Source organism: Haliaeetus albicilla, chromosome 20 (genome assembly GCF_947461875.1).
Source record: "Haliaeetus albicilla chromosome 20, bHalAlb1.1, whole genome shotgun sequence".
Taxonomy (NCBI): domain Eukaryota; kingdom Metazoa; phylum Chordata; class Aves; order Accipitriformes; family Accipitridae; genus Haliaeetus; species Haliaeetus albicilla.
In genome coordinates this window covers 8,431,372-8,443,856 of record NC_091502.1, presented here as the reverse complement: position 1 = coordinate 8,443,856, position 12,485 = coordinate 8,431,372, and the positions used below count along the sequence as shown (strand labels likewise).

General features: G+C 40.2%; 1 protein-coding gene across 3 annotated transcripts in view; it reads right to left on the bottom strand.

Annotated features, from left to right (window-relative positions):
- The window catches only part of CRYL1 (crystallin lambda 1), a 61,057-nt gene that overhangs the window by 31,234 nt on the left and 17,338 nt on the right, over positions 1 to 12,485 (bottom strand). For 2 of the 3 annotated variants that reach the window (XM_069808187.1, XM_069808188.1), the window contains one exon: positions 2,744 to 2,905. The exons of the other annotated variant lie outside the window; for it this stretch is intronic. In XM_069808187.1, the coding sequence (XP_069664288.1) occupies positions 2,744 to 2,905 (162 nt within the window). The remainder of the gene's footprint in view (positions 1 to 2,743; positions 2,906 to 12,485) is intronic. 3 annotated transcript variants of the gene reach the window in all.

Sequence of the window (12,485 nt, the reverse complement as noted above, 5' to 3'; positions counted from 1 at the left end):
ATGGGGAGTATATGGGTGTGTTCACAAGCACACTGAGAAGACTTAGGAAGATAATTTTTTACGAGTGACATATTAGATGTTGGCAAAAGCCAGAAGTGGTAAAACATGGATGAAACTGGGGATGGGGGAAGGTTTCTAAAAATGAGAAGGGGAATGCAAAGCCTTTCTTCAGGGAGCAGAATTGCTTACCTTACTCACCCTAACAAAATGAAACCTAAGAAAGGATATGACAAAGTAAACACAGGGAAAAAATTAAGCTATACAAAAGCTGCCAACAAACATCAAATTCATTCTAATGGACTGTTAATAAGATTGGAACAAAAATTAGAAGACGCTTCCAGCAGGAATAGCAGAGTTAAAGAAATCTAACAGATATAGCTTAATACATTTCTAAGGTGATTTGATTAGATGGTTTCCTGTACAGCAAGGGACTTCACTCAATGGCACACATCTCCTCTAGTTCCATATTTCTAGCTGTGTGACCTAGCAGGCATATACATATACATGAGAAATGAATCGCTCTTCTTAAAGAGTTCATAGTCTTCTTCATCAGAAGATGACTTCTACTGATACCCTGCCTGAAACTGCTTGCGGAGAACAGCTGTACCTACAAGTATTGCGTGCATTTCTATCATACAGCTGTGCTATTGGATTTAATTTATTTTTTCATTGAACCTATCACTATGTTAAGCAAAGGAATGAGCTCCTTCCGCCCTTTGGGCATTTAATTTCATTTCTCCTCAACACGCTCACCTGTGCTAAAGGCTTTACAACTTTAGCTTTTAATTTTTCTGGTCTATCAAATTCCATGCTTCTTGTTTTCACAGTGTCTTCCAGAGCTGCTCGCTTCCTGCAGCCACCATTCCCCATGTCCTACTGTCATGTTCAAGATGTTAGTAAGGCCATGGTTAAAAACAAACAACAACAACAAAAAAATCAACAAAAAACACCACCAAAAGCCAACAACTACTACAAAGCAAGCATGTTTACTTATATAACAGATGCAGAAAGGCCCCTGGAAGAGTACACTGGCTCAGCTTCTCCAGTACATTCCCTTTTGAGTGAAGCTGAGATTACTAAAAAAAATAGTCTCAGTTGGATTGCAAAGCCATTTCAGAACAATTAGACATTTTAAGGCACTCAGAGTATTTGCTTTGGAAAATACTTATATCCCTATAACAGCAACCTAGAAAATGTTTACGCAGGGACTAGCTACCTTTCCAGATCTGATAAAACCTGGTTTCAGCAGTGGCTCCTATAAAGATTGCAGCTCAGAATAAACAAGTCAACTGGTACAGACCAACTTGGGAAAACAGTAAGAAAGAGTAATGTAAAATCAAAGACTGACAAACAGTGAATAGACAGAAGCCCAGGAATGGGTTAAAAAAAAATAATCAATCATAGCTATAGTTACTTAATACAGGAGTCTAGAAGAGACATTATCTCTTCTCTTGCACTACAGAAAGTTACAACCCTGGAAATATGAGATAAGGAACTACTGAATTTTAGACTGGAGAAAGGCTAAACCTCAGCACAGATGCCTACTTTGAAGTTTGACTTTTTTTTTTAATTAAAAGGGGTTGAAAACTAATTATACAGAAAGAGACCAATCCTTTTGTTCCTCTTGCTTCCCAGTCACCCCAAGGCACAATGGTGGCAGTGGAGGGGTGTCAGAAAAGGACTGACCAAATGCTTTGACACTGCAATATTACGCTACTGGTAGCTGTAGGGACATTACAGTAAAGGAGGGCTGTATTTTTGTGTTCACACTACCATTTTTGAGCATGCTCAGGGAACTGATATTTACTTTACACCCTGAGGGATGCCCTGGAGAGACAATATGTTTGCAGGCAACAGAGCAGTACCTTCCTCCACATACTGCAAACCTTCGTAACAACAGTCCTCTTAACTGATCTGTCAAACATCAGACTAATATTAGACTAACAAATTCATTAGCTATTGAGTAGTGGAAAACAGAAGCAGTAAGAATCCCAGTTACCAAGACAAAATGCTCTTCCGTGCTGAAAAGAGATGTGATAAACTTCTGTCTGGCAGCCCCACAGACCTCTACAAAGGCTCACAAGTGTCCTTCAGCAATTTGAGGTTCTGCTGCCACCTCTAGACAAGCCATTTCTGCATCACTGCCCTGTCCCAGCTGGTTTCAAAGCATGCCGATTCAGCTCCAAGTACAATTTGTTCCATGTCATCCACCTGCTTTTCCTCTTCAGGTATACTGCTTCTGCATCAGAAGTCTGAAGAAACCAGAGTCAAAAGCTTCCATCTGTCATTGACATTACCTGACAAGCACATTCAGCTCACTGTTTGGATCCTTACTGTTACTCAAGAGCAGCTGAAAAAGTATACTAAAAAAGACTAACGATGCCACAAGAATAAAGTAGGGGATTTTATGTGCTTGTCTTCAAAACACAGAATTCCTATATTTTGAGAGCCAGTAGTTTGAGTAACACACAACAGTATGAGCACAACAGCTTACACAAAATGTATCTTGAGCCAACAGCATGAAAGATGCATACGTCCTCTCAATTTAGTAGATGCTGCTGCTCACAGCATGACCAAACTAAAGTTTTTCTGATAAGTCAGGCCCCTGCACACTAACGATGGCACACAAGCACTCCAAATATCCTTCTGTATCTCTCAGTCTGCAGGGAAGAGTTCGGGATGCAGTTTAGTTGAACACCTGTACTACTACTACCACAATAACAAAACATGCCATCATACTTACAGGATGCGACACAATACACTGCTTAACATGTTTAAGGCCAGTGAACAATTTGCTGGGTAAGAGACAAGAGGTCGAGCTGCTCAAGATAACATTGTCACCAACAATAAGATCTAACTGACTGAAAATCTTCTTTTTCAGTTCCAGGTTCTCCGGAGCACATTCCTGGAATAAAAACAAAAATCAGTATTAGAAGTCTTCTAGTTCAATAGTATTTATCCACACATTTCAGACTTCACTGATCCTACCTTGACACCTAGGAACTCAGCACAAACCATCTATTTTAATCAGCCTGGATATACCAGTGAGCCACAACACAAAAATATCTTCCCACATATAAAGAAACGGAAAGCCCAAAGGTTTCTCTATAGTAGAAGATGGACCACCACACAAGATTTAACACAAAACAAATTATTTTGCTTTGTCTAAAATACAGACTTTTACTCATGCACAGAGATAACACAGTATGGAGGAATAAGACCTGGTCTTCATTTTTTTTTTTTAAGAGAATCTTACATGATAGAACTCGGTATTCTCTCTCAGACAAGATAGAAATGAATAGGTGTATCTCAAAAGAAGACAAACTTACAATCTCCAGAACTATGGCAGGAGATTCTAAGGTACAGTTCTGGAACCTGCACTGAAACACCTCTCAGTGAGCCTCACATTTAAAAAGCTTAAATATCTTCATTCATTTAAACTCTGAGAAAGATTTTAAGTAGAATGCATACTATCAGAACTTCTCCCAGAGCTACTGAGCATGTTCAGCTCTGCAGTACTGTGTGAAATTTCACATGTATGAGCCAAGAGCCACAATCTACAGTCACTAGAATTTCAAAGTTATTCCCAGGAGCTGCCTGAAGGACAGCATGCAGGAGTCCACCAGTAGTCCGGGAGCAACAAGGAAATGGGAGAATAACTACAACAGATCCCACAATCAACAGGAAAGACTTCAGTCTATGAGAACAAAACAGGGGAATAAAGCCAGCTTGTTTTCTGGGTTTTTTGGAAGGGTTTAAAAAAATCCAAACAGGATCCCAAACTTGCAAAACCTCAGCTTTCCCCTTTGAACACACAGAAAATACTTGCTCTTTTCCAACTCTAACCTTCTCCCACCTGTCAGTACTTCACTCTGTCCTTCCTGTTATGCCAAACTGCACGAGGGTAGGGGAAAAGGCTATACATTTAATATAATCCAAAATTTACATTTAACACCTGCAGCTTCAGACAGACTCTGTGGCAAGCATGCCCAGGGCCAGTTTTTCACCCAGTAAATGGGTTAAAAGTAATTTGAAGTCTTAAAAAACAAGCAAGTTGCATGGAACAGTACTAAAAGTTCCATGATGCAGAAGAGAGAAACAGGGTCATTTAAGAACTCCAAAGAGAGCCCAAAGTAATAGACAGCCTTATCAAAACAAAATGATACTCTGCTTATAATTCCAGGATCCCTGCTTGTTGGTTAAGTTTAAATAGTTTCTTTTAGTAAAGCCAAAGATGAAGAGAACTCTGCAGATACTGTTCAAGCTAATAAAAGAGTTGCTCTGAATAGGTTTATTGTGAACTTGAAACTCTAAGCCTCCTCTCACATCAGACGATAATCAAAAAGGCAAACTCAAATCTGCTGGAAACTCAAACCTGCCACAGTTATGTAAGGTTTCTGAATGGGCCATTTGCTTGAAGTTTCTTGTATAGTGTCACAATTGTATTCAGATTGTTGGACCACTGCAGTAAAGTTTCTGTCCTCATCAAGCATGCAATTATTTTCTCAGAGACACCAATTCCCTAAAGAACAGGGGGAAAATTAAGCTCTAAACAATCCATTAAACAGGAACCTCACTTGCTGTCAGTTATGGAGCCTGGAGAGGTCTGAAGCTATTCTGTTTACCCTGAGAAAGAGAAGATCAAACAGTAAGCAGATAAGATATGGTTTTAAAGCTACCACAGTCTCTCTCAAAGAATCAGTGCAAAAAGGTTAGCATACACCTCTACGCATTTTAAGTGACACTGTATATTTCTGTGCCCTTTTTTGTAGAGAAGATCACACTTCTCATTTGCAGTGAACAGCACACCTTTATTCCAAGACCTGAGCACCTGAACAAGGTTGCTACTAATCTGACTTCCAATTTAAACTTCATTAGACATCTTTTCAACAGCCTGATCAGAACATGACAGTTGTTAATTTTTAAAACCCACCTCCTGGAAGAGTTGTATTGAATTAAAGGCTTAAAGGTAATAGGCATTACACTGTTCAAATACGTGTTCAGAGAACACAGAGCAGCTACTTGACCAGCCTATGAACTCTTAAAGAACTACACAAAGATAAACACGTACTAGACTCTCTCCCTAGCAGATAACACTGATACCCAGACAAGGTGATTGAGGTCTAGTTGCCCCTAACTAAAAAGTTGCACTCATATGACACAACCCTTTGAATGCCAGCACATGGGAAGCTAGGGAGTTTTATCTGTTTAAATCCAGTGTGTTTGTGTTTTTGTACAGGCATTTCCCACCATGCTATCCACCATCTGTGCTCCCATACATGTCCACACTCATCTAAGTGCACTACTTCATTTACCTATATTTAAATGCTGGCATCTACCCAGGTTCTTCCTATCCATTCTCAGATATGTCAAGGTAGCAACTCACCTGTACCAGCTTCTAGGAAAACACTTCCCAAAACACGACCTTGCCAAGTATTTTCTCCTTACACTAGCAATGGGAATCACTGCCAAGACCGTGGATTTATTAGCACCAGGGGGTGAAAGAAACAAAGCATGGCCTGAGGTAAAGCACTGCAACACAGTTGTGATGTCCTAAAATAAGTGGTATTGTCCTCTACAAGCATGGCCATATGAGATGAAAGCCAAAGATTTAAATTGGCATGGAGAAGGTCAAAGATTGGCATCCATTCAGCAACAAGCAAGCCACTTTCTGTAAGAGTATCTGGAGATGCTGTCACAGGGAGCAGCATCGAGCCCTCTCAATAGCAAGTATGAAGTCTGATGCTTTATTCAGCATAAAGAATCGCTGAATAAAGAAGTCTGAAAGGCACAGCTGCACAATGATGAGTCCCACGTCCTGACTAGATTCTGGCTGCTGCATATTCAAAGCATAATCAAGAAAACATTTTTACCCTTGCAATCTTAATATGAAGATTTATAATGTAAATTCCTGCAAATGAAGATAGATCAATCTTGAGCTCTCCTAGACCAGCTTTCCTAGACCCCTCTTCATTCCAGGATTTTATTACATGCCATGGGATTCTTCCAAGCAGATTTTGGCCTGAACAGGCTGAAGTTATCTCCCCTGAAGTCCAGAGCTGTGATCCCACTGTTTGTCTTGCTCCTCCTCTCAGGATCCTCAACTCCACCATCTCATGGTCACTGTAGCCAAGGCTTGCCCCTAACCTTCACATCTCTAATCAGTTCTTCCTTGTTTGTAAGTATGAGGCCCAGCCCAGCACATGCTCTCTTCTGCTCCTCAACCACCCGTGTCAGGAAGTTATCATGAACGCTTTCCAGAATCCTCCTGAATTGTTTGTGCTCTCTGTGCTGTCCCTCCAGTAGATATTGATGTGATTGAAGCCCCGCCATAAAGACAAGGGCCTGCGAATGTGAGGCTTCTTCCAGTTGTCCAAAGAAGGCCTTTTCTTTCTGATCAGGTGGTCTGTAGCAGACAGCTACCACAATGTCTTCCACCTTGGTGGTCCTCTTAATCCCGACCCATAAGCTCTCAACTGGCTCCTCATTCAAAGTAAGGCAGAGCTCTGTGCATGCTAGCTCACAGCATGTAATAAATAACCTAGGCAGCTATTCCTCTCCTACCTTTGTCTTGTACCACCTAACCCCCAAGAGCTGTACTTCACTGCCATGATGCAGCTGCTACAGCAAGAGTGCCCTGTAGCCTTGCCCTAACCACAACTGAGGTAGAAAATTATTTTCAAGAGTTCCATGACTTCCCTCTTCCCAGTAAATTCAATAGGGCTTCAAGTAGCAGGTAAACTGTTTAGGAGTCATAACTGCTTTCACTGCTACAAGTATGCTCTTCATTTTCTGCAGTTAAGTGAAGATCTCCAAAGATGCCGCACACCCTGGCTCTGTTCCTCTATTTATACACATATAAGTTACAGCATTTCAAGTGGTCTCAGCTTTTCAGTGCTGCGATTTAGCTGACAATTTTCAGGCACTTCTGTAGAACAGTTCCCAGAGTCAAGTGACAGCAATCCTCTCCTCTCATAGAACCAAGGCATAGCAGCAGCTTTCAGAGCACCTAACTATCTCACAAGCTGGACCCAGGCTGCCAGCACTCCTGCAACAGGAACCACAATACACAGCCAGACCCAATACACATAACAAATTATTACATCAGAATACCAGTTTTGCTTCCAGTATTATTTTTAACCATTACAATTTAGCTCAACTATCTAAAATTTTTCAAGCATTAAATATGTTTGGTAATTTCACAAAATTCAGCATTATTACATATTTCAAATGCAAATACTTGACTGCAAGTATTTTGGACTTTCCCATCATGGTCCCCCCCAAAATGGCAAAGTAGTTTTAGATGCTTATTCTGACACACTTTAAAGATGGATAGTATGTGGATATACCAGTATACCAGGATATTAAGACAAGGTGCCAAATAAAAATGCATTATTTCAAACTGCACAGGTGATGGTGGGAAAACATATTTACTTCAGTCTCTTTTTAGAAAGTGTTACTACCCTCATCTGAGGGTAAAAGCAGGGCCAGCAGCTTGTCAGGAGACACACACTTGCTTACCACTGTACAGGTTTGAGATGGAGCACAGAAACGAGATGTGTACACACAGCTGTTACTGAAGGAGACCCCAGGCACACCTTTCAGTGTGGTGTCAGCATTTTGATCAGTTAAAATGAGGAAGATTAAAAGAAAAAAACCAAACAAACCACAAACACCCCCCCCCCCCCCCCCCAACAACAACCAACAGCATAGACTCTGATAACAAACAAGATTATGTTAAAGCACGACTAGAACTCGAGCCCCCAAGAGCTAGGGTCAGGGGAAAGCAGGGGGAGCAACCTGGCTGTGTACCACAGCAGGGAGGTGAGGGTAAATGGGACTTGACCCTGTAACACTTGGAGGTGATGCAGGAACCCAAACCATATGGGATGCACACAAGGGAACAGAAGCTCATCAGGTTGTTTGCCCCTTTTCCCCCCTGCAGATATTTGTTCCACATACCTGGGTACACAACTTCCTCCAAGATGGTTTCAAGCATGTGTCCAAATACCAGATAGTTAACAAAAATATGTTTGGCAACAAAAGACCCATTAGATGTAAAACAACTAGTTAGCCCAAAACAAGCCACATGACCTTGGCAACCAAAGCTTTATTTTGAACCTGAACAAGAAGTGGTATCCTGTAAGCCAAGGGTAAGAAAGCAGGATAAGGACAGCAGCTCCTTTAACTGAAAAGCAGACTGGCAATTTGTTAATAATGACAGGGCCACATTATCACCATTTGACACAATTCTAAAACAATATAAAATAGAAAGGCATGGGAGCTTCACATCCTGGGGCTTCAGTTACAGACTTTCTACAGGCTAGGTATGCACTCAAGTAATACTTAACACAGGAGAGGAGAAAGAATCACATCACATGAGGATTTTAAGAACAGGTTAACCCCTGTTTGACAGGCAGTTGTCTAGGTATGACTGATCCTGCCTTGGGGCAGAGGGTGGACTAAGTAACCTCTGAAGTCTCTTCCAGTCTGATTTTGGATAACTCTGTGGTTGGTAGGGCAGCAAAGGTAAAGGTGAATCTTCTGATAAAGTTAGAATCTTCTCATATGCTGCAGTGCTGAGGAGCAGAGGACTACAGCAGGGGAAGGAACCCCCCTGTACGAGTTTAACTCTGATTCTTAGGGTTTGAACTTGTTTAAATTTCCAATCAAAATATAAAGTCTCTTACAGCAAATCTACAAGTGCCTGGCTTTTAGAACAGTGTTAAGTTCATATTCAGAAAAGCTTTAATAGAATTCAAAACCATCAACTAAAGGACAGTAGAGGAGTAAGCTTATTACAGAACAGTTGTAAAAGCATCAGTTAAAACACCAGTACTTTCAGGCTAATCTAATTTAAAAAAAATAAATTAGGGCTATTACTCACTTTAAATCAAAAGTAATAACTTCTTGTCTTGAATTTATGAGCTCATACCAATGTGAAATACGATGCTTCTTAAATCACTACCTCTTGAGTGACATGAAAGACTGTCTACCACATGATACTGTACAAGTAAATAACACTTTGGTAAGGTGAAATCCAGCATTTAGATGGAAACATTTTGTACTTTCCTACAGTTCAGAAACATACCCTGTTAAGGAACTGGAGCAATAAAAATATCAAGTTACTGTCATCTTATACTGTTCAGAATAAATGATTGCACTACAAGTTTCTGTTCAACCTTTAGTACAAAATACAAAGCAGGATTTGAGGAAGTACTAGTTTTCAGAACTACATTTTCAAATCAAACTTGCAGATTTGGGAGGGTTTTGGGGGATTGTGTGGGGGTTTTTTGTTTTGTTCGGTTTTTGTTTAAAACACATAGAACAAATGAAGGCAGGTTTTACTTCATCTAGTGTCAGTATCATGCCATGAAGAGATCCATCTTTTTCCACAATGCTCATGTGCCCTACAAAATTTTCAAAAGACAGACAAGACAAGCTCATCAGGCTGCTACAGGAGAGGTGAAGATCTTTTTTGTTCCCTTAGGGAAGGGCAATAAGATCTCAAACAGGTTGATTGAGATCCTCCTCCCCACATTCTTTCTCAAAGGTTCAGATCTCTGTTTTCTTCTACTGTGATCCCATCCACCCTGAAAAATACGGGAAGTGATCTAGGAAAGGCAATGGAAATACAATACAGCCCTAGAAACAGGACCAAGGAGCACTGAAAGAGAACCTGAAGAGCAAGATTAACTGCTGGGCAGGATGAGAGTTATGGCAATGACTACCTCCTGTAACAGGGACCAAAACCATATTCAAGTCCATAATGGTAGACAACACCAGTTGTTATATGCACAGGATAGATGTGGAGTGAATGTTAAAAAGTTTGGAAGGACAAAAGGCCATTCAGCAGTGATACTGGCAAGCTGTTTACCCAAACATCGTCTCTCAGTTCAACTCAAACACTAACCTGATAAAGTATTTTACAGCAAGTCTTTGAGACCAGACTATTTCAAACCCTAAAATCAGGAAAACAGTTTTCTCAAAACCTCTAGAAAGACAACGAGTCAGGTCACATGCTTAAAACCAGCTCCCTCAGAAGCCAAAACATAACTTCTGGTGCCTCAGGCCAGTGTTTAAGATAAGTAGGGTAAAATCAGGCCTAAGGTTTTATTTACCCAGCTGAGAGCAAACAGACCAATGTTTGCCTGCCCAGGGCTCCAAGCTAACCAGTGACCAGTCCACAACAAGCCATGTTACTGCAGTGCTTGCAGACTCTGCCTTCCAGCAGCTTTGTACTTACAGAGGTACCTCATTAGCACAGCTTCCAAACCAGGATGGTCATCTATCCTACAAGCTCAGGACAGCTGAAGACATCTTCACCCATTGCTGTCTGTACATATTCCCTCATCCCCAGAAGTAAAAGGGTTCTTGAAAGCCATCAGGAAAGTAAAAGAAAATCTAGTGGCAGAAACCGGTACCAGATAATCAAAGACAAATTTTTATGACAGGAAATATGAGACCCCTACTGTCAAGGCTCCCAAGTCAATGCTGGTTTCCCATTCTGAAGAATCGCCAGACTTTTTGAAAGCTGTTTTTAAGCTGGCAACCCTGTTTTTCTAAATATGTCTACCTGGGAGAGATAAAAGAGCCAACAAGATCTAAAAGAGACCAGGCTGAAGACCCATTAGTGTTATCACCAGCTCAGAAGAGCTTGCAGGTGTAATGGCCAGGCATGCCCTCTCTTTTTAAAGAGGGAAAAAAAAAAAAAGAAAAAAGATACTGTTCTAAGGCTTTTAGGCAGAGTTCCTTTAAAATGAAAAAGGATAAATACCTCAGACCACAAGGTGTTAGTTACAAGCTTAATTTCATCCCCTTGCCAGTCTGCTTTGTCCCATACCACAGCACGACCAACAGGTTTGGAGATCACCTCTCAACCACCCTCCAAGCCTGGCTTCAACCAGCCTAGCCAGGCCTCACAACTCACCAGCGTACACTCAAGTGTGAAGAGTAAGGTCTTGCCAATAGTTGGTCATCTTATCCTCCTCTGAGAGCTAGTAAACTTTATTATTCTGTTAGTAAATTGTTACAAAGCAAAGCATTTAAAAAGATATGTTTTCATTTTACTAGCATTGTGGCAAGAGATCATACAAGTGCTGCACTGATTTCTATTCGGCTTGTATTACTTAGGAACTAGACACACATCCACTCAAATCTGTTTTTAATAGTGAAAGGAGTACTAATAAGTTCAGTACCCAATAATCACATAAGGACATAAGTCATCCTGTATTTATGCAGAAAAGTTAAGAGCACAATATTAAGAAACATTTACCTCACCCATGATAGTCCCATGCCAGGGACATTGTAGTACAAATGTACCCATTAATTTGTCTCCATGGAGTTTTCAGCTAATGGAAAAGTTATTTCACAATTAAAGCTTTTAGTGATGCAGGAGGCTTGCAGTGTATATTCACGTAAATGCTACAGATTACACACTTACTCGAAGTAACATAGAAGAGCTCTGAGAAGTGAAACTGGGTGAATATTCAGTTTTACAGCAAAAAACCAGACTGATATCCTTCTGAAGTTGATGCAAAGCACGCTAATCAAGACAAGTTACTTCATAAAAATGCTCAGGAGAAGGAATATATAAAATATGCATCAAGGCACACCTTTTTTTAAAGGTTCATGACATTATTGTTATGAATTTTCTTCTTACTCAGTTCTGATTATTTCTTGCATCTTTTTCACTTTTATACCTTCACTAATGTGATTTAAGAAGTTCCACTTTTTACTACTTCATCCCATTTGTTTTAAGTTACATCCCATGAAAATGACATAGAAGGCAAGTGTCTGCAGGAGTGCAAACAGCAAGAAAATTTTTAAAGCTTGAAGTGGACTTACTCTACAAAGGCCAAATTTGAAAAAAGTTAAGATTTAACCAACTGAAGTCTAGGGTAAAGAAATGCAGTTCTCGTTTAAGTCTTCTAACAAGTTAATCAGTAGGTTTTATCATTAAGCAAGAAATAGAGTCCTATATATTCAACTAACATTAATGCAACTGATGTTTTATTTTTTAAGTAACTGACAGTCAGAACACTTGCACCCACAAGTTACAATTAGTCCATTTTGTCCTTCCAGGTTCAAAGCTGCACTAGGCAATGTTTCTGAAGTTTAATACGGTGCAGCCAGAAAGTAGTCTGGTCACTGCTGAAATAAGGCTGTGAGCCTAGAATTAAGATGCTTCTCTATCTATTCCACCTCACTTCCAAGAGCAAATTAAAGACTAGTTCAAATTATTTGCTCACTTACATGGTATATTTGTTCACACTTTGTATCAAAATGAAATTTGATGCTATGGTTTGAAACAGATGAGCTGGTATGAGTACCACCAACAGTGTATCACACATACATTTGTTACCCACAGGCATACTACAGCTACTTTTTAAAATTTTATTTATATGCTTAATGATTACATGTTATGAGACACCAAAAGGGTTATGGGAACATAAGATAGTACCAGAAAGCTTGAGTTACCTCAG